Below are 26985 nucleotides of genomic sequence, written 5' to 3' on the forward strand. Positions count from 1 at the left end.
GGTTCTCCGAATCCAGACCCTTTTTCAGACCAAAAAATGTCATTTTACAGACCCGTTTTCATACCAGACCTTTAAAATCCAAACCCGTTTTCAGACCTGGCCTTTAGGCATAAATTATGTCATCATTACTTAGATTAGAGTGCAAACAAAACAATCCTTCAATCCATTTCGAATTCGCATATTTCTCTTTCTTTCTTTCTCATTTGGAATTGAAACGAGAAATACGTTCGTACACTCCCGTAGTTCTCTCGAAAACTATACCCGATTTCAGACCAAAATGGGCAAAGTGTATACCCGTTTTCAGACCAAAACGGCTCAAAATCCCTACCCGATGGGGCGGCACATACCTATATAGCTTATATAAGGGAGTACCCCCCGGGGACCCAACATGAAACCACTGATGTCATAGATCTTACAAAGTTGCCCCCTTGGAAACTTTTGGCGAGAATCAGTTATATTGTTCGAGTTCATGTAACCTCAACGTCGGGGAAAAAATTCCAACTACATAACAGTGTCAAATATTTGAGCTCCACTTCTGACTAAAATGCAAAGCATTCACTGAAATATTAATCGTCAGGCTCCTCGAAATTTAATGGGAATAAGTACTGGGCTCAAGTAAGTTATTAAATACGGCTATCAATTTCGACAATCCAGTGGATCTGTGTCAGCTTTCTTCAGTGTCCTGTTTAGCTTTGTTTACAAAGAGGAAGTGCTCTGTACCTTTTTCGGTCGTCATCTCTGGCTCCTTTTTTCCTACGTGATGGTCGTATGTATAGAAGGCGTGCCAGTCACACTAGCTGACGTATAGCGTGAGACCAAGTTAAAGAATTTATCAATTGGATGAGCAGTGCTACTGCTAGAGTCCTGGCGCCAGGTGAAGAGAGCGGTAAGTTTTCAAAAATACTGTGGAGCCTTGACGTTAAGGAAGTGAAAACAAAGGTTTTATTGTATCAGTCTGCGATACTATGGTAAGCGGCTACCAGAAAAAAGATTAAGATGAGACGTTTAAAATGTTCCCTCTTTCTTGAAGCAGGGACGTATTTTGTCGAACTTTCTTAATAATAGAAACATAGATAAATTTAAAGAAAATATAAATAAGATATTAAATTATATTCGAGTAAATTAACCTTGCAAGTACCTTGACTGAGTGCAAATATCAAGGATCGCCTTGTGATCCACGAAAGTGGGTCTTTCTTAACAAGTTAAGCCAGAAATCAGTATTCACTTTTAAAGTTTTTACCATGTTAAATAGCAGAAATCGCAAAACTCTATTTGTGCTCGATTCTGTTTCTCAGCATCAATTTAGGCCACTGGCTCCAATGTGTTCCAATATAAAGCTACATTTACTTGTAGATATGCTTCTGGCTCCAAACCGTGAAATGAAATGAAAAGCGTATAGTCTATGCAGCACATGTGTCCATGCAAGGTAGCGAAGTCCCGGCAACATTGCTTGAGGCAGATTTGAGAGTAGTCAATTCCCCCGAACATTTCTTGTGAGGTTTTACCCACAGAAACTGGTGGTGATTAACTGAGAGACCCTAAAAGAACTAAGGCAGGTTTTTCTCTTTAATCTTTTGTCAAGAGGGTGGTATTGCACGCATGATCTACTTTTAGAAACAGTATTGTTGGTTGCCTAGCAATTATGTAACTGAGAGTAAAGTACCGTAAAAACAACCGTATCAGCTAAATACTCCCTAAATATTGTAAATAAGATCAATTTTGTAGTTTCGTTTTCTGCACTACATTGTGACTGCAGGGGCCTTTGAGGATGGGATGATTTGGTTACAAGCCTTCCTCAGTATTTACACAGATAGGCTAACGTTTATTACGGACTAAGAATAAAATGCTTGAGATTTTTTGCCATTCTAAATTAAATTTGAAGATGTTGATGCAAGAAATTTAGAGCCGGATCGTAATGAAAATAAGGCACCGCAAGGCACATTTTGAACTAATTTGTACTTAACTTTTCCAACACTAACAGAAGCTTGCTTTTTACAGAAACTGTCTAAATGGTTTTCTCGCTCGCACCCACCCCCCCCCCCCCTCTCAAAAAAAAAAATAATAATAATGATAATCGATTAAAATCTGAGAAATTTTATATCTGCGGCACCCGTAAAAAACACGATATTCACAGACAGACGGGGTGACACTGTTTTTGTCAGTGCCCAAGCGCATCGCGGATCAACATTTAGCTTTGAAATACGCATGGAATGGAAATCAGCAGTCCACAAGAATCAGTTTATTACGGATAAAATGGATGAAGGTGAGAAAATTTAAATACTGGAAACAAAATTGGGTCAATTACGTTGCATAATTGTATCGCCTACATTACATTTAACGCTAAGTGGCAAGTGCATCGCTGTTTTTGCTTTCAAAAAGGCTCCCCTGATATCATATCACAAGGTTGTAAGATGCTGATAACAAACGCAGCTAAGTTTGTCTCCTTCTTTCTTTTATATCACCCTGATTAAAAGCTATTGAGTATTTACGTTTGGGTATCTGAAAGGTGACGGGCTATGAAGTATGCTCCCCAGCCTTTCTTGACAGTTGGTAGCTCAACTTATTTACCGACCACGGTACACGTGAAGTCCGAAATCAAAAGACTTGTTTACGTCCTCTGTGGTCTAAATTTTTTAGAGTGAAAGAATCGACGGCCCTAAATAGTGAGAAAAACGTTCTTCCACGAGAATTTAGAATACATTTAGACATATTTCATGACTTTGTCCCCAGCTAGCTTAAAAAAAAAAAAACAGAAGTACAATGCGGGAGGGATCAGTTGCGGATGAGTAATTAGTAGAATGCGTTTTATAAGAAAGACACAATACGACCATCATAATTTTTACATGATAGAGCAATATTGATCCTAATATAACATGAAAAGCTCATAAGCTAGTCTAAACGGAAGTGAGAATCATAATTCAAGAGATTTGATGTAGAATGTTTTAGTTTTTATGGCGATTAATTACAGCCATGGTGAGCTGAGAAAAAACATCGAGACTGATAATGATTTTTAAGTTCTTCCTTTTTTCGTTCTTCTTTGTTACATAAATGAGATCGCATGCAGACAGCCTACATAAATTAATTTACTTTTGACTCTAATTGGTTTAAAATACTTAACAATTTCAGATATAAAAATATGATACAAAAAGGACAAAAGGGAGGGGAGGTGGTCCCCATTTGAAAACGACAAAGATGATTATTGAACTTCGCCGATTTTGGTCTGAAAAAGGGTGTTACAACTGAAAGCCAATCATCAGTTTATCTTTTACAAGTATCGCTTAGGATATTACGTAAAGAACTATCTGTTCAAACTCGCGTGACTGGGTTGAATACAGCATTCGATGTCAACTTTTTTATCAACATGAAAGTTTCTATAGCTCTTGTGCCCTAATTTGGTTCCACAAAAAACCTGAGACGCGCCTAGAGGCGATTTAACCCAAATTTTCTCACTAGCATCCCCGGCCCTTTGTATTCTTATGACAGTCTCCTCTCCATCTCAGGAGCATGTGATGCACTTCCCAAAGTTTTGTAGATTGCTTATTAATAACCAGTTGAGAAGTCAAGGTTGAAAATTAGGGAATGGCATTCTGATACCGTATACTGTAACACCCACTCCAAGGAATTATATGAAGTGCCATACTCTCAGGTCAAGTGAAGGCGTTACTAATGTTTCCAAGTTCACTAAAGTTCAAGTCTATACTTCTATCATTAAAAAGAAGCGATAGTTTCTGCCAAACATGTGGCTTGGCGCACTCGTTATGAGTCTGCAGATGACTAAAAGGAATGGATCATACCATTGCTTAATTTTCGATACGTTTTCATCTGAAGAGCGATCCATGGCAGACTTCAGATCTCTGTATGTAATTATTAACGGATTATCATTATGGCAGTACAAACGTCTGGATGCCCAGAGTAAAAACTAAAAGCTTTGGCTGAGCGGCAAATCGTAACCAGCCGCTACATCGACTAAAATTTGTAGTAACAATTGCACAATAATTTGCGCCAAAAAAAAACCTGGGTAAAAAGGATTTGATAAAAGTGTCATATAAATCAGTAAATAAATGAACAAATAAATAAATCCTACAAGCTTTATGGACGTCTTAATTATAAAATAAAAATGTTCATAAGTTAAATCATGCTTCATATAGCTGTCCATTTAATTATGGGAACGTCTGAGGTATGTAGATAAAATTTCGATAATGTACAAGAGTAAGTATCTGTTATTATTATTATTATCATTATTATTATCATTATTATTGTTGTTGTTGTTATTGTTGTTGTTGTTGTTATGGACACCCAGAAAAATTTTAGTGAATGTTTCAGATGTTCTTTCGAAGGGTCATACGCCAAAGGAAATCAAAATCATCGTCGATTTTTCGGACAATCTCTCCTTGCCTCCTTGTCCAAAGCACAACCAAATGGTTTTAAACCACTGAACACTCATCTGCACATTTGCTCCCTGATCCCCCCTGGAAGGGTTGGCTTGGGCGGGGATAGGGTATGGGGGAAGTGCAGGAAATTCTTCACAATACAGCCAAAACTTGCAAAGACCTGCAGATTTGAAATTCTTAGTAATTTCAACGAGGTAAGCAGCGAACTGGGTTGAAAGCCCAGTTATTTACTGTACCCAATTCCTAACCTGACTGAACCTATCAAGGACACCGGCCCAATGTAGCTCATTACCAAAGACACTCTTAGCGCCTAGAAAATTATTTTGATCAAATAGATTTATCCCAAACGTTTTTTAAAAGAGAAATATGTGGGATCGGCCGCAATGATAGGCCTTCAGTCATAAGTGGACAAAACTCTGCAAAAGAAGATGATCTTCAAATTAAAAGAATCTGCAATAGGTGATCCTTAAAAGCCATAATGGGACCGGTTGTAATGGGACTTAGCTTGGTAATCATTCAATTCGCTAACTTCAACATTATTTCGATATTTCAAGATGCATGCTTAAAGCAAAGTCTGACCATGCATTCCAGATAAGCTTCGTGGCCGGGTATTACGGCAGTTAGCATGCACAGTGGGGGTGGAATTACCATCATTGACCATTTCAACACTTCACCGCAGTGAAAGATATCCACAGTGATGCCTGTATATAAAAGCCACAATTGCGCTAGCTAAGTGAAGAAACGTTGAGTGACAACAACCAAGAGGGATCGATAATGTAATTTTTTGTCTAAAGAGCTATTTGTTTCTGGGAAACCTAATTCTTTTACTGGTTCATGGATGTGTAGTTGGGCATCGAAGCATTGCTCCTTTTCTCTGTCTCTGCTCATTGCAAGAAAATTATTTCCATCAACGGAAGGTATTTTACAAATGGTAGAGGAACGCGACGAGCAAACAACTGAAGTAACAGCGTTGTAGAAGCAGTTATTCAATTAATTAGCATCAGCTTTCAAGGTACATGGCTACCGTTTTTCGCTTAATGAATTCCCCTTTGCAAGCTACCCTTCTGGAAAATGCGAAAGTATTCGCTGCATAAATTCTGTGTTGTCAGCAACTGCTTTTTGAATTCCTCAGAAGGTTGCTTTGTTTGATAACACAATGATTGCTTTCCCAAATTTAGACTTAAACAAAAATGTGTGCATCTTTAGAACAATCTGTACGTTGTGACAGATAGAGTACAATGAGCCTTCTTCGGAATCTTTAGAGCCTCTTTAGTGTTTGAAAGAGGATGGCGATGTTTTAGGTCGAGCATCAGTGACTGTCAAATTCAAGTATGTGGAATATACACTTTTTCTTGCTTTCCTAAACGCTTGATACTAAGTCGAAAGATCAGGTGATTTTATATGATAGCTAATGATGTTACCACGTATCGAATTGTACTGAATAATGAAAGGTGTTTCCTTTGTTTCCGAAGCAATCAAGGGAACTAATCGCCTCGTGCAGAAGTCTTGTAAACGGGCTATGAATAACACGTTTCTTGACCACCCGGAGAGTTTGTTTGGGATAAGCACGAGCCTTCGCCGCATGTACAAAAAGGCTCAGTTTTGTTACTTACCTGTTCATCAATTCGACACATTTCAAAGTTCGGTCGCTTTTAATCGTCCGCGCCCTCGCAAATTTCACGCCTACTAAACAGCTTTGGCAAATAGCCGTGATCGTTTTAGCAGAGCATTCTCACGTCATCCCAGTTTATTAAAAAAGCGCAAGGCTTTCAATGCTAGCGCAGGGGTCACGAATATTTCCTATACATCTTTTGTAAAATCCTTGACGACCAAAAGGGGGGCTTGGCAGCTGGCATGTGGTTCATCCCAAACCACAGGAGTGCAAACTATCCAAACCCACTGGTCTTCAACTGCAAAAAGGAAACAGCTTTTGGTACAGAATTTGGCTTCTTTTATGACACCGTGGAGTTGTGATACAATAATTCCGGATTGTATTATAAAGCTCGTTAGATATAGAGTCATTCGCCATTCACACTAACTCAGTGTAATGGCCCATGCACTGATCATTATTCTGATCAGATCTGTTTTGCATTTTAAATGTGCATGAGACTCTATCGTCAATTTTTATCTTCCAGAAACCGCAACTGTACACATATAACCGAAGGTCAACTAGAAGCTTTAGAAAATTATGATTTTATCACTTTTCTTTTAACCCCAAATTATAATATGAATAGATCGCCATAAGTGATTAATTGTGTGTTTTGACAGTCATCTGCATAACTTTGAATCTTTTCTTCTCTTCACTAACAGGGCATACTGCTTCATAACACCGCTCGGACGGACGACAATCACAGAATCTGTGATTGATTAAGTGACGGAAAACGGAGACGCGTAGCAGATTGATGTTGCGCGCTTCGGGAATACGTCGCCTATCTTTGACCATCGACACGATTGGTTTACATAGCAGAGATTAGATCGCAAAGACTGAGCTAAATCTCTCTTGATTAAGAGTGTTTAAAGCAATATCAACAGCTAATAAGCCCGCAAGTCGGTCAGGAATCAAACTCGATGCGTTGGAGGATGACAAGGTTTTACTTCCATTGAGATCGCGAGTAATCAGTTTAGCTATGGAACGACAGGGTTTTGTTGCTGTGACAAATTTTCTCGCTTTATTTATATTGTTTTCGAACTTTTATCGGCGTGATATCAATGCTGTGCTTGCAACTTCGTCTGCTCTGACAAACTCGTGTTATGACGAGTATGGAAGACCACAGATGTGTCTGCCAGAATTTCACAACCTGGCTTACGGCAAACGAATCATCGCTAGTCACTCGTGTGGCAAACCTCCTCGGGAATTTTGTAAATGGGAGCTACGAGGTTACACATGTGATGTATGCGACTCAAGATTTCCAAGCAAAGCTTACCCCGTCGAGTATCTGACAGATCTACACAACCAAAACAATGTGACTTGCTGGCAAGCTGATCCTAAACAATCGAGAGGGAATGTTTCCCTAGTACTATCCCTTGGTAAAACCTATGATATAACGTACATTAGCCTCCAATTCTGTGGCACAAGGCCAGACTCTATGGCTATTTACAAGTCGGTGGATTTTGGTAAGAGTTGGAGACCGTATCAATTTTACTCTAGCTCGTGTTACAGAGTCTATGGAACGCCAAAAAAAGCTTTCGCCAGCAAAGAAAACGAACAGGAGGCTTTATGTACGGACGCACATCTCATAAGACCTCTTCAAGGAGGCAGAATTGCCTTTAGCACCCTGGAGGGACGGCCCTCAGCGAAAGATTTTGAAGCTAACATCGCTCTGCAGGAGTGGGTTAGTGCAACCGACATCAAAGTGGTCTTCGACCGTATCAGTTCTTCAAAGACTCGAGATACGAGTAAATACTATGCAGTATCAGACCTGGCAGTTGGTGGACGCTGTCACTGCAATGGCCATGCAGGCAGCTGCTCTACTACTCGTGATGGGAGGCCTGTGTGTGACTGTAAGCACCATACGGCTGGAAATAACTGTGAGAAATGCAAGGCTTTTTTTAACGACAGTCCATGGAAGCCTGCTAGCGAGACGTTTGCCAACGAATGTGTGGGTAAGTTTACACTCTTACAATTATTTGTAACAGTAATTCCTCTATCCGCCTAAGTAAAATCTCGAGTCAAGTTCTACGGTTTTACAGAGAGGAATTGCGTTCGCCGTTTGAAAAAAGGATGGACATTAACTTTTCGATTTAAAATATTTTCCTATTTGAATTATCCCTTTTTATTTTTATTTTATTTTTATTCTTTTTTTTCCTGATGTCCGGTGGTTTTGCTTCGACAAATCACAGCGTGTATTCCTTCCCTACTGATATGCTCAGGGGAGGATGTTATTTGTTGGCGGTGTTGTTCTATTGACATGACCGAGATTGTTTGGCCTCTTTTGGGCATCCTGAAATAACTGTCATCGCTGCACATTAGGCTAATTAGCGCTCATGATAGCACCAGATAAACCCTAGTTCGATTCGAAAATATTTCATGCAAAATTTAAAAAAAAAAAAAACTTTGTGGTACGATGCGAACGTTCATAAATAAAATCAAAGGGAATTTTCCAGCCTTTTTAAACGTTATTAGCGCTTTGGCAAAAAAAAAAAATGTCGGCTTTCTTTGGGGAGACAAAGGATCAATAGAGGGCCCAGAATGTCTGATGTCAAGTTAGTGGACAATAAATGAGGTGTTACCCATCTAAAGACTGCTATTTTCTCTGAACATTAACAAGCGCCTATTGTGTGAAAAATTGCTGTACAATTAAGGCACGCTAAACAGGGTACTGGGGTACGCTAGGGTTTGACACGGAGTCCAATAGACCATAAAAGTTCTTATCAAACCAAGGGTAGTTCCAACACTGTTCTACGGTTTTTAAGAGAAGATCGTGAAATTCTAACCACCAGTAAGGTTATACTTCATTTATCCTTCGGCTGTATCAATGACGTGGTTTGATTTTGTTTGATCCGTCTCTGAGCTAATATTTTTGCTTAATAATTAATTATGGAAGTTAATGATACCCAATACTCATGGTACATAAAGTATTTGAACACAAATGGAGTATAATCGAGACATACATGGTATGTACAAATAACACCGTTTAGAAGGTCAATAAACTTTTAAAGGCCATTGCTACTTCCTGTATCAATCAAATTCTGTTTCGCTTAGCCATTCATCATACTAATACTTTCTCAATAGATTACTTTTACAAGGGCCATTCAGTTCAAACAAGATTAAAAGACACGCTTGCAGAAACATGCCAAATTCCCAACTTTTGTTAAACTCAATCTATTTTATTAAACGCAACTACAAAGGGCTTGGAAGTGTTTTAATGAGAGTCGTGATTTTAAACGCGTCTGGCTGGCGACATGGAAATCAATTCATCACCTCAAACAAAACAAGTTGAATGCTTCAAGGAACTCAGTAGTTATTGCCAAGCAAAGCTTACGTTTTCTTTACTGAGGTTAAGACTCCCCTGAGCCTACGGTGAAAAATTCTTTCCAATTTTACGCATGATAAGAGAAGCTATATGACCGATTAACTGTAGAGCTAATATTATTTTTAGAAAGCAAAAGTAATCGAATGAGGTGAAATTGCAAAAAACAATTTTCTAATATCAGTTTTGTTAACCTTAGGAGAGATTAGAAGTTTCTGGGAAGAAGGAAACTAAAAAGAATCTGGCTGATATATACCGGGAAACGGTGCATAACAACTGTCCTACAGCCGGAACCTAACCTGTGATTATAGGGATAGAGAGAGGGCATGAAAAAAGGCGTTTTAGACACATAGTCACATATATATCTAGCCTGAGTATCAGGCCTTCCTAAGGGGCTAGGGGAGAGGAGATTTTAGGTAATATATCTATCTTCAATTGATATGCACAGTTTCAGTCAACGAGTTAACCTGTTTGCGTTTTTCTTCTGGTCGGTATCTTGTGTTTTTTCTAAGTCCTGTTGATAGCCGTAGCTGTTGATGCTAATGCAATAATTTATGGCAGGATAGAGAAATGTCTACGTGCTTCAAATTTTCACACTTTAAGGGACGATTCGTGCAGATTGTACTTGAATCAATAAATGCAATTTTAGAGAGCAAGATTTTTAAGCAGAACGAAAAAGCTAAGTTATCCAAAATAAAAGAAAAAATTTGATAACTATTTTTTCCAAGCCATTCGCATTTTATAAAAATAATAATTATCATTTATGGGCAATGACACTTGACGAGAAAAATCTTTGCGAGTCTCTCAGAGGTCCAAGTTGCTCCCTACGTTTCGAAGAATTGTTCATGCGCAGTAATCGTATACATTACGATGGTATACAAATCCGTCGAAAACCAAAAGTTCAGTTTTATGTACAAATGCTGCTGGTCAAAAAAATCTAACTTTTTGTTTTTGGGCTCACGAGGTGGTCTTTTCATGCAAGAGTCACAGTTTAGTGCATAAAAACCTTCTAAGAGTTGCGTATCCCGTACGTACTGGATATTTGTTTGCTTAAAAGTTAAGCTGTCCTTTAAAGCTTAAAGTTTCTACAAAACTAATGACTTAACAGTTTCGCAGTGAAAACTAGCTGTAAAATGACTGAGTCCTTTCCTCAAACGTCATACGGTCCTCCCTTAAAGCTACAGATTTGCGGAAATCTCTGCAAGGTCCAAGGTTATTGTTTTCAGTTAATTATAATTACCTAAACGGGAGCTTCGCTTTTGGCCTTGGCTAAATCTATGTATAATCTGCATGAGCGGGCTGGCGGTCACAGTATATTCCGAGGGTGAAAACAAGGAACAGACGGCGATGTTTCCTGCAGGTTTTGCTAGTAATCTTTGCTTGATATCGCGCTGACGAATTGCAACAATAGTTGAGGTTAGAGAGATTAAAACCGGAACCAATAAGTGCTAAAAAAAACCGCAATGGCCAGAATTTCTTATATTAAATGATAAGAAATTTCCGCTTGTTTTCTAATTTTTGCAAAACAGAGCGATTATCTACAAAAAAGTCTGACTTTGATTTATTGATCATAGCGCGGCTATGTCCCATCAAACCGAGAAATCAGTGTACGAAGTCTAAAATGAAAAAGTCTTTAAGAATATTGCAAAAAATTAACTTTATGACAACTAATGTTATGTACGTTAAGTTACTTAAAGCTCGTTTTCCGCTCGTTTCGTATCTTAAAAGAATCCACAGTGAATGCCAAATTCGCTGCCAAAGTTTCGCTCTCAGAACCAATATCAGTCCAAATAGATTTTAGCTCAAATATTCACATTTTTCTCCTCACTTTTAAGGAAAAAAATTTAGTCGAAGACCTATGTCATGCAAAACTGACCATCGGATTACGCAATGTGGTTCATCGTCTCTCAAATTGGAACGGAGCATTTTAGTCTTCAAAAAGTAATGATTTAACATGTTTTTTTCTGGTCAGGTAAGTTTACAAAGGATGGGAAGATTGCAAAGTCGCAACCCATTTTACAATTTTCGTAAATATTCGAAACAGTGACTACGGTTCACTTGGCAGCATCTGACTGTGCGTGTTGTAATGTACTAATTAGTAAAAGTTTTGTGAGCGTACGTTGTTTGTGGTGCATCCGGGGTTTATTTCCGCAACTTTGACAAGTGTTGACCAACTTCAATAGTTGCGTCACGTATGCGGCTCTTCTAAAAAATCCTTCATTCAATAAAATCCCAGCATGATAAATTAGCGTTTCCCAACATCAATGTACCCGGCAAACTGTAATAAACCGCCAACCGAACCGAACAATGTTGCGCCCAATTCTGACTTTGTACTCTCTTGTTTAGCGTAGTCAAGAGTCTGCGAAAGTGCTGTCATTAAAACAGTAAACTTCATTTTAATTGCGAGAAGCAGCTTGTTTGCGTTTCTCTTCTTTAAGGCTTTTCTTAAGTTTAAGATTTATGGCATTTGTCAAATCCAGAATATTTACTGAAAAGAGTGACGCATACGTGGCGAAATAGACGAGCGCTAATAAGACTGTATAATTCATGAGGTGTTACATCTAGCAGCGAATTTATAACAAACATTGTCTTGGTTAAGATCATAAATCATGACAATTATTGAAGACACCAGGTAAAGCAAAAGTACTAGCTTGTTGCTGGCGTATTTGATCGTATATGATTCCACCATAGTATGTGTTAAAGGATAAGACAAGCACAAATCTGCTAAAGGAGCCTCCCTGATGATCTAACCTTCCCGGCCTGCGTTCCTCCCTTTTCCCTTTCGAACTTTTAAGTCTCACCCTTCCCTTTTCTTTTTTACGCCTGCGCCAAACAGACTATTGATGATCCGGTCTCCTTCGCAGCCGCTTGGGCTGGAGTCCCGCAATGCTTCCCGCCCCCGCGCCATGCATATGACCGTTCGTGCATGCGTAGCTAGCCGGATAACGAGCGAGTTCACATCAGCTTGCGAGCCATGTATATCCCCCCACTACGCATGGGCTATAGTATTCACTTCAACAACTGAACTGACGATATGTTGACTGTTACGTGAAAATTCATGTATGTAAGGAGGATTTGAACAAATTATAGCTGATTTAAAAACACAAGTCACTACAACCTCGTTCCCAGGGTTCTCTACTACCTACCTGGGAACGAGGTTGAACTCACAAGTCAGCAAGTCAAAGCGACGGATCACAATTAGTTAAAAACTTTCAGTTAGCATAGAATGGTTTCTATCCAGTGGTGTCCCCTTGTTTGTAATTGACTGGTAGTTCTCCATCTCTCACCCTCGTTTTAGAGCCTTCAGGGCGAAGTCACTTTAACAATCAATCAGCCTCAGATTGATAACCCGTTCGTGCTGCTTTTCAAACTCTAGTAGTATCTTAGCCCGCAAGCAAACTCTCCATTTCAAGTAATAACGAGTGAATCGAAATGGGAGAGAACGTGCGAACAAGTTGCAAAGCCCATAATGATCCGGCTGACCTGGGACCAAGCTCCGCAGTGGGGAAAACGGAAAAAACGGATACTGCTAGGTTCGCTTCGCTCGCCGATTTCTCTCAGTTCGCTTTTTCCCTCGAGAGAGCCTGGTCCCAGGCTAATAAGGATCCTTCAAATGGTAATCTTAAACGCAGGCTAGCAGTATCTGACTCTGATAAGTAATAAGATCAGTAGAGGGCCCAGGAGCGAATTTGAGTCCATGCAGGGACAAAACATTCTAAATTCTACCACCAACAAAAAAAGGTTTCAAATTTGGTCCGCGAGTCCTGTTACATTAGACGCCCTAACAACGCCCTAAGGCCCTAAGTTGCAACTTCAAAAGCAGAAGAGAAATTCCCTTCGATTAAACCGCTTTATACGAAGTCTACTCTGATCTTATCATTTTCTTTTTCTTTTTGCCTCAGCTTGTAACTGTAATTTGCACGCCAGTGCATGCCTGTTCAACATGGAGCTGTATAAACTGTCTGGAGGCCATAGTGGTGGGGTCTGTATCCACTGTAGACACAATACAGCGGGAAGATACTGCCATTACTGCAAAGAAGGCTTCTACAAGGACCCTACCAAGGATATCACACATCGTAGAATGTGCAGACGTAAGTCACTATTTCTACATGAAAGCTTCAATGAGATAAAGCCAAGCGCCCGTATTATAGTTAATTTTTTATTTCAGGTAATTTTTTTCTTTTGTTTTTGGGATGGTAATGTATGCTAATGAAGTTGAAAGAAAAATATATATATAAATTACCTCAAAAAAAATTAACTACAACATATCCATTTATCACGGGTTTTATCACATCATACAACCAACAGTATTTGGACGAGTCAATTTCCACTCCAAAGGATTCCCAGCGGAAGTATCTCAGAGTACACTATATTACTCGTCGCGTCGCGGCTGTAATTTAAGTAACGAACCATAATCAGTGCGAAATGATAAAACAATATTCCTGAACATTTACACTTAAAATAGAAAACAAGTACTTAACAAGCCGAACATAGAGAATGCCAGCAAAGAATCAACAGAGACGAGCACAATAGAGGGAGGCGTTTCCGCATTCAACGTTCAGTGTGTACTAGGAAAGCACTGCAGAATAAAGAGGAGCAGAGTTATTACATTTCTGTCCCAAAAGGCGTCTAATTGATGTCTTTTAACTGATGCCACTATCTTGACTGTCTCCATTAACACTGATTAGGGAATTAAACTAATCCGCTAATAAGATCGATGGCACGAAATAAAAATTAGGACGATGTGATCAAATGACGGAAGACATGTAATTACTTCTTCGCATGTTGTGTCGTTCAAACACAAACAGGGTCTCCTGATCGTTCTTAATTCATAAAGGGTTGTCGTGTCTTGATTCTGCAATACACTGCGACCTTATTCAGCTTGTTGTCTTTAAGCCCTCTAAATGTTAAATGAAACAACAGCCAATATAAGATACTTTTTTTAATGGAAAACTTATCGCACGTTGTTATCGTTGTTATTCAAGTACTCAAGGTGTTGGTCATTATATTTCCATTCCAAATAACCCTAATGGCGAAAGAGAGTATGATGTCAGGTCACATAAACAGATTATAAAATTTGTAAATCCAGTAATTGTTTTTATAGCCAATTGGCAGAAGAGACCTTAGATTTTGAAGGCGTTAAAGTCCACTTAAATTTAAAATTTGGGGTCAATACGTGATAACCTTTAATGAGATCAAAGAGAGTAGTAGTTGCCATTTCATGCCAATAAGAAGTGTTTGTTATATTCAAAACTAGTTTAGTTTGAGGAATTCTTGTGTGGGGGGACGGGGGAGGGGGGAGGGGGAGGGGGGGTGGCGGAGGAAGGGGAGGCTCCGCCCCGCAGTCCAACCCCTTACCCTTTTAAATGCCATTTTTGACAGCAAAGATACCCCTTTCGTATACCTTCTATTGTCAAAAGGTACCCCTTTCACATACCTTGTTTAGAACTTTGCATCCCTTTTAACTGATGTAAATGCACTGTCTTAACAATATGAATATATCACAAAACCAGAACGTTTTCTCGACTTTTTCACAGCCATGAAATGTATCTGTTAGCCCCTTTTGGGCCTTTTTACAAACCGAAATGACAGATTTTCCTACCCTTCCATATAATTCAGCTAGTGAAATCACTACCCTTTTATGAAGCCTGAAAAAGTTAAAAGTTACCCCTTGCGGGCGGAGTCACCCCGTATAGACCATTATCGGGATTTTCCTCCTGGGGGCAGAATTAGTATTCTTGTCCATCATCAAGTGCAGGATTAAGTCTCAAACTAAAGACAATTCTAATAAAGGCTTGACTTGGACCGAATTAAAAGTACATCTCTCTTATCTTTTTAGCATGTAACTGCCACCCGCAAGGATCCATGGGTAGGGTGTGTGACCAAATCACGGGACAGTGTCCATGTAAGGAAGGCGTGACTCGAAGAGCTTGTGACAAGTGCGCCGCTGACTACGAAACCACAAAGAATCCTATAGTCCCCTGTATAAGTAAGTATTTACTTTTCTAGGCTTGACCGAAGTATGACGTAATAATTATTTGTTTTTCCAACGACAAACTGCATGCTCAGGGAACAAACTACGAATCCAAAGAACTTACTACCAAATTAATTAATGTGCCTGATTAGGTCTACATTGAAAATCAACAGACAGAAAAGAGTACAACTGGCTCACGTGGTATTTTTGCTTAATTCTCTTTCCAGAAACACCCAATTCAGTGATGTCCATACAGCCCAAGGATTCAGGTAAGCTCATTTACGATAGCCGAACATCACCTGTAGTTGACTGAACAACGTTTCACTGAGCAAAATACTAGCTTTTTGAGAACAAAAAAAAAACGAAAAGTTATGTTGGCTTTTGAATCTTCATCTCAAGTAAAGAGATGACTTCAACTCAGTAATAAGAAAGATACAGACATCGATACAGACACAAGTTCAAAAAAAGTGAACCTTGACATACAGTGCTGATTACAACTCAATAATGAGAAATAGGGATTACAATATATAAGCTCCTTTAAACGCTAATACCGCTCCCTAAATACCGTTACTATGCATGGTAACTTGTCAAAAAATGCCAATAACGTGTTAAGCATGCTTTCAATTGTTGTTACGCCAACTAGAATGGACTAGTAGTTGTGATAGTAGTATTGATGTAACAAAGGAGAATTGCTGAAAAAAGCTGAAAACTGTTGCCAGCCTTTAAAAAGAGGACGCAGCCGAAAGGCAAGGTCTGCAATGCGTCACAGAGGCAGATAAATCAGACACAAAACACCAACCTTCAATATAAAGCTCCCTTGTCACTAGACTGTAAGAAAAGTCATTTTTAGCTGTGTCCCCTTAAATTCACTTTAACTACGCTTTGGTTCCTACCTGGTGACTTTTAACCATGTGTCCAAGTTAATAATCTAATATTTTTTCTTTCTCACTGCAGCATGTTCCCAGTGCAAGAAAGTTGGGATGTCAGGAAAGAAATTTTGTCGCAAAGATTTCGGTAAGAGGAGTTTCCATAAATTTGCGCTTAAGTTCACCTTTGAAACGAAAATTTCTTGTAGAATCCGCCTCAATCTGTTATTGTTTGTTTCTTCCTGGACGATTTTTTTAATCTACTTCCTTTCCGTTTTCAATTCAGCTATGAAAGTAGCAGTTCTTGGCTTGGATAAAACAACAGAAGGGGAATGGGTTCGAGTAACCGTAAACGTCATGACTCGATTCAAGAGGTCATTGGTTCGTGTAAGGCTTGGAAATGAATTCCTCTGGATCCCACGCCGTGACTACAAATGCAAATGCCCCAAACTGCGACCGGGCCGCCATTACTTGATTGCGGGCTCAGTCAGATCAACTCGACGAAAAAAGTCCCTTGTGGTGGACCACCGTAGCATGGTGGTCTCGTGGAATGCAAGTATAAACAGAAAGTTGGAGAGAATTAAGAAAAAATGTAGGAAAAAGAGTCAGTGAAGCGTTATAGTTAACCCAAGCAACAATTGTAGCCTTTTCCTTCACGAGAACAAAGTTAAACAAGCCACACTGCCCTTCGGGGCAAAGGGTGCAGGAAATACTTTACGAGCGTGCAAACGCTGCATAAATAGAACCTTGGCGTATGATTTGTGGTACGCTCATGTCTGGTGTAGTCTGAATTCGACTAATACTAGAACTTCCGAAACGTACAACCTCGTACTGAGAGAAAACGCATGCAATATCAAACAGGAAAAAACGTGAAATATACTTGGAAATCACATCAAATAAATTTTATGCGATGTTCAGAACCATCCCCTTTCTGTTTCCTTGAACCTGCCGTACAGACAATCTCGTACTCAGAGGCTTTTGGTCAGGGGGGCAATTCTTAGCCTGCGAAGAGCAGCCGTTCCTCCTCCCTTTTCGCCGATGGAGACGTTTGGAGCGAGGAGGAACGGCTGCTTTGGCAGGCTAGGCAATTCCTGTCGTTGGAATGCTGACCAAAAAGCCATACGGCTCTTGGTACGAGATTGCAGTGCAGACAAAGAGAAGACAACCTACTGCGAATCCCTCATACAGGCGTTATACCTTAAGAATCCTCAAGTAATTTTAAGTGAGAATTCATATTTCAGAACATTGTATCTTTAAGTGGCTACAGATACTTGTAAAAGGTCTTATGGGAAGCATCAGCTTTTAAAGTAAACACCCATAAGTTAGAGACTACCTGTTGAGGCTAACCTGGGAATACAGTGCTGTATGTAGGTTCTTACTCGATGGTTTTAATTGCATCCTGTCCAATAAAACCAAAATTTGGCACCACTGTGACGAAATTTGCCAGCAAACTTGGCACTTTTGGAGGATCTGTCTCAAATTAAAAATTTGCTTTCGTATTCCCTTGCCTCCTCTAAAGCCAGCTTGATGATCACTAACTTCCAGCTGCTGTTTTAAGCGCCTGATAATAATCTTGAGTGTTACTTTGCTAAACTCGCATATGTGGTAGATGGTCCGGTAGTTACTACCCTGTCGTAGGTCATCTTTCTTCGACGTGGTACAGACTGTCCTTACCCAAGCAACTGGCCATTCTCCATTTCACCAAATTTTCATACTGCGCAGACGTAGAAGGATCACACACCAGCTGCTCTAAGCAACTTCGTACGCATTTCATCCACTCCACACGCCTTGCTATTTTCCAAAAAGCAGCCTCTACCTCCGATACCATCGGCTGAACTTCTGCGTGAATTTTGATTTCCGCGTGAATTTCCTTCGTGTTGTTCGGTAAGTGTTGACTTACATTTGTTTCCAGGTCTTTCCAATAACTTTCCTCGTTTTTCTGCGCTTTTGCTTCTACTCTACTCAGAGTCCACCACTGCACTGCACTTAGAGGTTCATAAAATTCGTCTCTGTCCTCTTCGCAAGCAAATAAAAAAGCGAGGCATTTGTAACGTCAAAATAATTGAATGTATGCACATAATAAAGGCAATTTATGTGCACGATGTTACATCACTTTCTTGGTCAGTAAGAATGCAGAAAGGAAGGGAGGAAGGAAACAACATGTTGGATCAGTATCTATATTTCAGCTTCTCAGTTTTGTTATTCAAACTTACAAAAATATCACCTATCACCTTTCTCGTTTCCTTCGATAACCACATCGATACAATTTTAAAAATTGACAATGCATAATATTCAAAGTGACTGAGTTTTAAAGAAAAAAAATTATCATTATTCCGTTCATTTTTATTAATTTGATTCAATAAAGCAATAAAGAATTTGTAAGAGGTGAGAAAGTGACGTTTTGTCTCCTCTGTCTTTCTACCCTAGAGTAAGTACTAGCTTCTAGCTTTTATACTAAGTGATTTAACAAAATTATTTACAATTACAAAATAACCTGACGATTGCTCTGTTTTGTTTGTTTCTTTGCTTGCTTTTCATTTCTTTTTTTTTCCAAACTTGCGTCATCTGACGCGAAAATTAATTAATCCAATGAAGTATTTAAATTAGATATGGACAAATTAATTCGAATAATATTGTTTTCTCCTCATATACTAGAACAAATGGTACACAAATGACGGCACCAGTGGACGGCTAGGGATGGGAGGGCACAAATGATCTGAAGGCGAATTTGGATGCGGTTCATTGTTGTTTAACTGAAGTTGCTGCTGTTGTTTCAACTGAAAATAATTCTGTGATTGACAAAACAATGCCGGCAAAATGTAAGCTTAATTTCTTTTTGTTGATAGACGACATATGCGAAAAAAAAGGTCTACACCTGGAGCCAGACTTAACTAGAACGTAACCGCCAACCTATATGTCTAGCGTTAGCCTTACTGCAAAAGGCCACTGAAGAGTTGCTTATAGGTCACACGGAATGTATTTCAATGCTGTCCAAAAAAGATGAACCATTTCACCCGATTAACCGTCTAAATTAACCGGCTCTCAGGGGTATACAAGTAATTACTACAGTGGAAGGTATTCTAACGGACACTCTCGTACGTGGACAGTTCTACCTTACCTCTAATTATCTTTGAAAAGCCTTGTATTAGGAAAGGTAATAAAGGATGTATGTATGTACCAACGATCACCTTCACAAAACCCTGTTTTTCTTAACTCCCATACAAACTCTGTATTTTACATTCCCGTAAGCGGCCAGCTCCAGTAGCGGACTCCTTTTTCGCGCCCCTAGAGTGTCCGCTTACGAGAGCTTCCGCTGTAATAAGAAAACACAGTGGCGGATCAAGGGAAGGGGCCTGGGCACCCCCCCCCCCCCCCCCCACCCCCATCATTTTTCGATCGAGCGAGGGCTTAACTTTCTCCAAAAAAGATAAAAGTGCTATCTTTTCTGGTAAAAAAAAAGTATAATGAAGCATTCTGCGGCGTCTATTTTTTGACAATACGCGAAAGAACTTTCAATCAAATCTCGTACTCGTAGTCGTTCTCGTCTTCGAGTCTAAAGGTCTCTAATTATTCTAAGACAAAGGTTATTTGGAAATTCACTTTACGTTATGTTTTTCGTCGAAGTGAAAACTATGGTTTAGGGACAACAGCCACCACAATAATAACTATAATCAACAAGACAATAACCACCAGCATTCCTATAAAGACAAAACAAAAGAAGCACCATTAAGAAAATGCCTCACCAGAAAAACCTTCAGTTAAATTTCGCTCAACACCATGCAGTTTCAGTACAGTTGAACCTCTCTACAACGGTCACCTTGAGGACAAATAAAAGTGGCCATTGTAGAGAGGTGGCCGTTGTAGAGAGGTTGAAACAAGAGTGAATGTATGGACTGTCTGCCAAAAAAAAATGGCCGTTTTAGAGAGGTGGCCGTTGTAGAGAGGTTGAAACAAGAGTCAATGTATGGACTGTCTGCCAAAAAAAAAATGGCCGTTTTAGAGAGCTGAGATCAAATTTGACCAGTAACTTCTACACCATACCGGATACCTCTTGCCCTGGAACGATAACCGTGTCGGGTAGGGCGGACGTTCACTCATAAGAACGGCGATTTCAGCGCGGTTTCTGTAACGTTGCAAAGCTGCGCCGCGCTGCGCCGATCTCGATAGGATTTATCCACATACTCAAATGTTACAACTACATGAACATATATGGCAGTAAAGGGATTAATATGAAATATATTTATCCTTGACATGCGAGACCCTAAGCTACCACTTACCACACGCTGAAGATTTTGCTGTTATTCTCTTCACATGGTGGGTTTCTTTTATGAGCCGTGTGTTGGCTTGATCCATTCGACCATCTATGTCATCGATTATTTCTGCGACAAAAAAAACAACAAAAATGTGTGAGAATGATGTTATTCAGTCATGACACAGGCAACTCGAAGAAAAAAAAATCATCTTCCATTTAATTTTCAAGGCTAAAAGTGAGAATTACAACATCATCATCATTATCATCAATACTCTTCCTTCCCGATGTAGCGTAGGGCTTTCATTCATGCCTATTTTAAGCAGTGACTTTTGCCTCACATCATGTAAGTCCTTTCTCCTCTATTGTGCCTCCTAGTGTGTCTGGATCTCTCTCTCTTACGCTTTCCCTGTGAGTTTCGTTCAAGGGCTGTCTTGGCCAAATTTCTTTCTGGACTCCTCAGTGTGTACAGAACATTTGTTCAACAGGATGAAGCCACAGCAGTTTTTGCAGTTGCTCACGTCGCCATATTTAGGCAGCTTGATTAACAGACCCTTTTTCCTCTTCTCCGGTACTCTTTTCTCGTCCAACATCCGGTTATAAAAGTCAAGGAGAACCTCCTCTGAAACCTCACCAGCAGCCTTGATTGCCTCTGGTGGTATATTGTCGAGCCTGCTGCCTTCCCACTGTTGAGCTTTTTTATAGCAATCTTGATCTCAGTGGGTGTAATGAGACACGTCCTGATGTTCAACTCGTATTCACTGGATTTTTCTTTAAAATGCTATTAGGTTTTGTGTGTGTTACTCAAGTAGGATTGATCAAAATGAGCTTCTTCCTGGATTCGCCACTAACCGACTGAAATGCTCAACTTAAAAGTTACATGTTCATGAGTTCAGAAAAGGATAATCTGCATCGTTTCATATGAAAGGCGTACGACCAAACAGGTCGCCAAAGGATTTAGAGATACTAACCATTCTGTGTGTCAACTTCTTCAGAAATGGCGTGTCCAATCATCTTTTGTCTTTGAATAATCCCTGACAAGGCCTCCAGCCCTTGATCTTGCTCTGTTGATGGAACATGAAAGGCAATATAAGAGAGGCTTCAATTTCTATAGAGATGACAAATTTCCTTCTATTTATAATGATAACAGAGAATGTACCTACTATATAGAATTGCCCTTAAGCTCTGTTAATAGGACACTTTTGCAGTAGTGGAGCAGTAGTAGCCTCAGTGTTAATGGCTAGCTTAGGGCTGTAATTTATAAGGGCCAGGTCTACGAATGCTGCCTGGCTATTAGGATACTTCATTGATAGAAACATGACACATTCATTTGATGAAAATTTCCCAACTAATTCAAAAACTAGCGACAGCCCTACACTGCAAGTTTTCTTTTATGTCCCCTTGTCTGCAGAACACATTGACAGTACATGTACATGTACATGAATGTCATTACACTGTATGTTTCATTTTGTGATGATGGCATTACATATTGGTATGTTGGAACAGTATACAGCTGTATGTATACATGTACATGAAAAAAGTTCTGCTCTTGCATTTGCAAGACCTACGGTATCGGGGCAGTCACTAAGATTTCAAGTTGCCAGATAAATACAAAAAGTAGGTGGGGAACAGAGTGCAAAGAAAGTCGTGTCCAGTAGCCCGAGGCTAGTGGATTTTGCTATCCGGCTAGTGATTTTAGTTCTTGACTTTCCCGCCTGACAAGTGCTGGTTTTTGGGGAAATTCAATTTACAGAAGGATTGTAATCAATCCTACTAATCAAAAAGGGTTTGGGGGCTAGTTGAAATGACTTGTAGGCTAGTACATGCTAGCTACAGCTTCCCCGAATGACAGGCTGGAAAACGGACTTTCTTTGCACCCTGGTGGGGAATCAAACAGCTAGGGATTTCTTTTGGTTCTATTTTTCTCCTGTTTTCCCAGGAAACTAGCCTAGGGGCCACATTCTTAGCGGCAAAGGGAAATCCACCGGTCCCCACCTCTTAATGACAGCCCTGGGTATGCTGTTGTGATGCAACAAGTACAGTTGTTATGGACCAGCCTCAGGAATTTTACAAAACAACACCATAGCACACATTATGAAATAAAGCAGTAGCACCCTTAACCCTTTAAGTCCCAATGGTGACCAACAGCAATTTTCTCCTAAAGATATCCATACATTGTCAAGAGATTAGGTTATGAGAATTGATAAAATGATCACCAAAGAGAAAATGCATTGATCTTTTATGAAATTCTCTCACCTAATTCTTTAAGAAAATGTATAGAGATCACTTTGGAGAATTTGTATGTGGATATTGGGACTTAAAGGGTTAAAAGAGAATACTTAAGTAAACACCTGCAATTATTTGTTGTTGCTGCCTTCTCATGTCATCAATGGATACATTACTGTCAGGGTAAGGCTCTGGCTCATCAAATGGATTGCTACTCGCTGGCATTCTAGGGTCTGCTGCCAGTAAAGAACTCCTATAATTTAGCACAACACAAACAATAAATTAAATTCTCAAGATCCATTATTTTCATCTGAAGAGTTATGAAATCTTGATGAAAGAGAAGAACTCAGATCAACTAGGTATACATTGTAAACATGTTGTTGTTGCTGTTTATCTGCATGCTTCAGTGAGAAAAGTAGTTCCCGTTACGGGTTTTCCTGTCAATACTTGTAGTCTTTTGTATTGCCAAACTATTAAAGAATGCACAGACTCGCGACTATCCCACGTTAGTCATAAATTTTTATTGTCTTGAGATATTGTTGTACACTGTAGCAGTGCTCGAGCTGATAAAATGCAACAAGCACTGCATTTTGTTATAAATTAGCCTTTAGCATCTTTCGCAGACAGCATTCTTGGTGCACTCAATTTTATCCTTGGTTAAAATTTTATTTCCTTTGTTTTGGGATATGGTGCTGTATGACATTAATGAGTTTGAAACCAATGAAAGTTAAATTTGAAACAAGGATGAGGCTCAACAACAAAGACATAAAAATCACGTACATTGTACATCCCCAGATCATCCTTGAAAATCTTATTCTTGGCCCTTACAAGGAACCTTAATCATTGGATGGCCATCAAATTACATTTTGCCTTCTCAAGTTCAGTTAAGCCTTCATTAAGCGGCCACCTATTAAGTGGCCACCCTCTATTAAGCAGCCAGTAAGAAAAGTCCCGAAATACAGTGTAAATGAAGAAAAGAATTGGGAATTAAACCTTTATTGAGCAGCCAACCTCTATTAAGAAACGTGCTGATACCCCAAGGGTGGCAGCTTAATGGCAGTTGAATTGTACCTACACCAAGGCTATAAAAAGCAGTCTTGTCATTCTGAAACTAAACTGTTTTGAGTTATCTAAAAAAAACACCTTACTATTTAAACATGCAACAACATGAATCATTTGTCCAAACCTCTCCCACCTTCCAAAATCCCCCTGGCCAGCTTCCTGCTGAAATGCAGCATTCATTTGTTTCTCTCTAGAAAAATTTGAACCACAGCAAATAATAATATTATTATTTTATAGTAATAATATGCATAATAAAATACAGTATAATTCATCATAGACTCACAATTTCAAGCAGAGGGGGGGGGGGGGGGGGGGGAAGAGGGTCTAAGGCCTGTTTCATTGTGCTTCTGCTGTGCCAAACTCAATTGATAGAATAAATTTGAAATCATTCAGTTTAGCAACCTGAATTTAGTGCTACGCGGACGACTTGGTTTCAAACATTGTGCTATTGAAGTGCCAAACTCAATTCATGAATTATGAAAAAGTATATGTTTAAGTGTTTTGACTCTACCGCTGCTGACTGCGCATACTGTAGCTGACCGTGGGCTCTGGGATGAGAGTGTTACAAAACAGCAGCAAAATGGCGAAGTAGTTTAAGTCCATACACAATCTCTACTTCTGAATTTTTTTATGAAGAAGACACAGTTTCACAACGCTCTTCACCCAGTATAGATTGTGAATCAAAAGAGGAAGACTCTGAACAAGAAAGTTCCAACACGGAGAACAGTCCTGAAGAGAGAAATCAAGAAGACTCGAAGCGGCCTTGCATGAAAAAGAAAACAGTTAACAAGAAGGGACAAAAATCTAGCTGACATCTTTCTTGCTTTCATTAAAGGAAATTAAGCAGAAGGAGAGCAAAAGCAAATACTTTAAGAATTAACCTTCTTGCAACAAAATGATTTAAAATGGACTGCTACATCAGCTGCTGTCTGGCATTTAAAATCATCTTCAGCAAAGCAAGTTTCTTCGATTGTGATCTTCCCTTGCGTTTCTGTTTGCCACTTTGGATGGATGGAAGGTTTGTATTGACGTTTTCTTTATTTTGAAATTGGCACGACTGAATTAAATTCGATGTTTAAAGCCGCTCCCATGCTTTTGCCGTGCAACTGCTGGGTCAAATTCATTTAAGTTTGATACGGCAGTGGTGCGACGTTTGAAACGGGCTTAACCTAGGTATTCATCCCAGTGTTTCAATTTTAAAGGCTGTTCTCACTAGTGACGGAGTCGGAGTCGGAGTCGGAGTCATAATCAGAAGCTAAAATCTTACGATCTAGTGAAAACAGCATTCTGATTCTTCTGATTCTGTTTACGACTCTGCACTTATGACTAAGTGAAAACTGGGTCATCGGAGTTGCAAGCAGAAGCAGAAGAACTAAACCAATCACAAAGAGTGGGAACACGCATTGTGATTGGTTTATCCTTCCATTTCTGCTTCCTACTTTGACAATCTGGTTTTCACTAGATCATGAGCGGAACGTAAGCAACGGAGTTGTAAGCAGAGTCAGAAGAAAACTGGAAACATTCTGATTCTTCTGACTCTGATTCTGTCACAATAATGACTTGGTGACGACTCCGATTTTTGATTTTCACTAGGTCATAAGCACTCTTACAACTCCGCTTACAACTCAGACTCCGACTCCATCACTAGTGAAAACAAGCCTTAAGGAATAAGAAAAATCATACTTTGTTATCAGCTGATCCAACATGTTCTGTCTCCTATCAATTTCTCGCTCTGTGCTACACATTTATTAAGGAATCAATCAATGAACAATAAAGGAAAAGCAGTAACAGTCCACAAATAAATATGACATCAGCAAAGGAATAAGAGAAATTCCTCCCAAACTAGGTCAGTCTGGCCAGCTCATGAAGCTGGTTATGACAAATTGGCCAGAAGATTATGGAGAAATCTTGAATGCATTAGAATAATGAAAAATAAATAATATTGTTGGGAATAACAGCTTCCAAAAAATCTTCCCACTAACAGTTGGCTGACTAACTAACTGAAGAAAAAACTACCCAGGGACACCTTATGTCGCCAACTGGAAATGATATCCATGCACACTAACATGAATCTCACATTACTAGACTGTTCCTTAAATGGACTTCTAAAATGCACTTTTTTTAGTGTCAATGTGTTTAGCGCAAAAGTACTAACTGGGGGACACTATTTTTCACATCTTCAGTTGGAGACAGGACCACCAATTTATGTGGTCATTTAAGCCATGCAAATTAAGGTCTAGCCGCTCACAGGGAAAAGGAGGGACCTTTATTTTTCAGTTATTTTAGACCCTGAGTATTGGTCCGGCCCCTGGAATCCAACCCATGACCTTCTGCTCTACAGTCAACCGCTGTACTGACTAGGCTAATCCTGCTGGGGATTAATGGATTAATGGAGCAGCTTTATTTAAAAATTTAACAAGGATACACATGGTAAGAAGATGATGCTCGTAACAGCGATTGCTTCAAATTACTGACATCTCTCGAAAAAGTCTTCAGCATCATCCTTACATCAGATTGCAACTAAAAATACATGTTATAAGTAATACATTTTCAAACAACCAGGCTCAAATCCAAGAGGTATTAGTGTTACAGGTCAAAATTAAATTCAGGTCTAAACTTTTACCTGTGTTGATTCTCAATTTCCTTTATCTCCTAGCTCTAATTATTTATGAATTAGGGCTAGGGGACAAAGGAAATTGAGGATCAACCTACGCTAGGTTAAAAAATTTTAAAAACTGAATTTAATTTCGACCTGTAATATCAACAGTACGTTACAACTAGCATCGATTCAAGCATTGACTCACTAAGCTGTTTGCCTTAACTTGTCCCCTGATACAATGAACATGTGCACACTGTACATCTTCACAAAGTATAAATATCAAATATCAGTTTGTGTGGGTGATAAGATCCACCATTGTCTGAATATCATTTCCAGTTCTTTCACATCCCACAAGAATCAGAACAGTGAAAGAACTGACAGGGCCCACCATTTTTTTTTGCCCTTATCCAAGAAGACTAGAATGTCTAACCATTGTAGACATCACAACAAAGGCAGCACATTCTCCTCAGTTATTTTAAGACCCTGAGTGTTGGTCCAACCAAGGTTTGAACCCTCGACTTGCCACTTAGCAGATTGGCACTTATCCAATTGAACTAACCACCGGCAGGTGGCAAACCACTTTATCCAGTAGGTGGGTACAGACAAGTTCCACCAGGCTGGACACCTGACATTTTTGTTTTCAAAATC

The 26985-nt window shown here is 39.4% G+C and overlaps 2 protein-coding genes across 5 annotated transcripts in view; one reads left to right on the forward strand and one right to left on the reverse strand.

Moving 5' to 3' along the window:
* Positions 1-2164: 2164 nt before the first annotated feature.
* Positions 2165-18080, forward strand: LOC140940314 (netrin-1-like). 3 transcript variants are annotated; one of them, XM_073389246.1, is made up of 7 exons: positions 2165-2263; positions 6702-7994; positions 13264-13452; positions 15201-15350; positions 15563-15604; positions 16290-16349; positions 16488-18080. In XM_073389246.1, the coding sequence occupies exons 2-7, from the start codon at positions 7019-7021 to the stop codon at positions 16811-16813; spliced, it is 1743 nt and encodes a 580-aa protein (XP_073245347.1). In that variant the 5' UTR covers positions 2165-2263; positions 6702-7018; the 3' UTR covers positions 16814-18080. The 3 variants fall into 3 exon arrangements, with proteins under 3 accessions (XP_073245347.1, XP_073245348.1, XP_073245349.1); XM_073389247.1 differs by lacking the exon at positions 2165-2263 and adding an exon at positions 6189-6324; XM_073389248.1 differs by lacking the exon at positions 2165-2263 and adding an exon at positions 6429-6555.
* A 1511-nt stretch (positions 18081-19591) lies between these two features.
* LOC140940315 (syntaxin-8-like) overlaps positions 19592-26985 on the reverse strand; it is a 10899-nt gene continuing 3505 nt past the window's right edge. The window contains exons 3-9 of one of the 2 annotated variants that reach the window (XM_073389250.1): positions 26164-26258; positions 25422-25475; positions 23872-23928; positions 22802-22929; positions 21422-21514; positions 20479-20580; positions 19592-19899 (exon numbers count right to left, since the gene is read on the reverse strand). In XM_073389250.1, coding sequence (XP_073245351.1) covers positions 19832-19899; positions 20479-20580; positions 21422-21514; positions 22802-22929; positions 23872-23928; positions 25422-25475; positions 26164-26258 — 597 coding nt within the window. In that variant the 3' untranslated portion in view covers positions 19592-19831. Of the gene's footprint in view, positions 19900-20478; positions 20581-21421; positions 21515-22801; positions 22930-23862; positions 23929-25421; positions 25476-26163; positions 26259-26985 lie in introns of both variants that reach the window. The other variant, XM_073389249.1, reaches the window with a different exon arrangement.

Source organism: Porites lutea, chromosome 6 (genome assembly GCF_958299795.1).
Source record: "Porites lutea chromosome 6, jaPorLute2.1, whole genome shotgun sequence".
Classification (NCBI taxonomy): Eukaryota; Metazoa; Cnidaria; class Anthozoa; order Scleractinia; family Poritidae; genus Porites; species Porites lutea.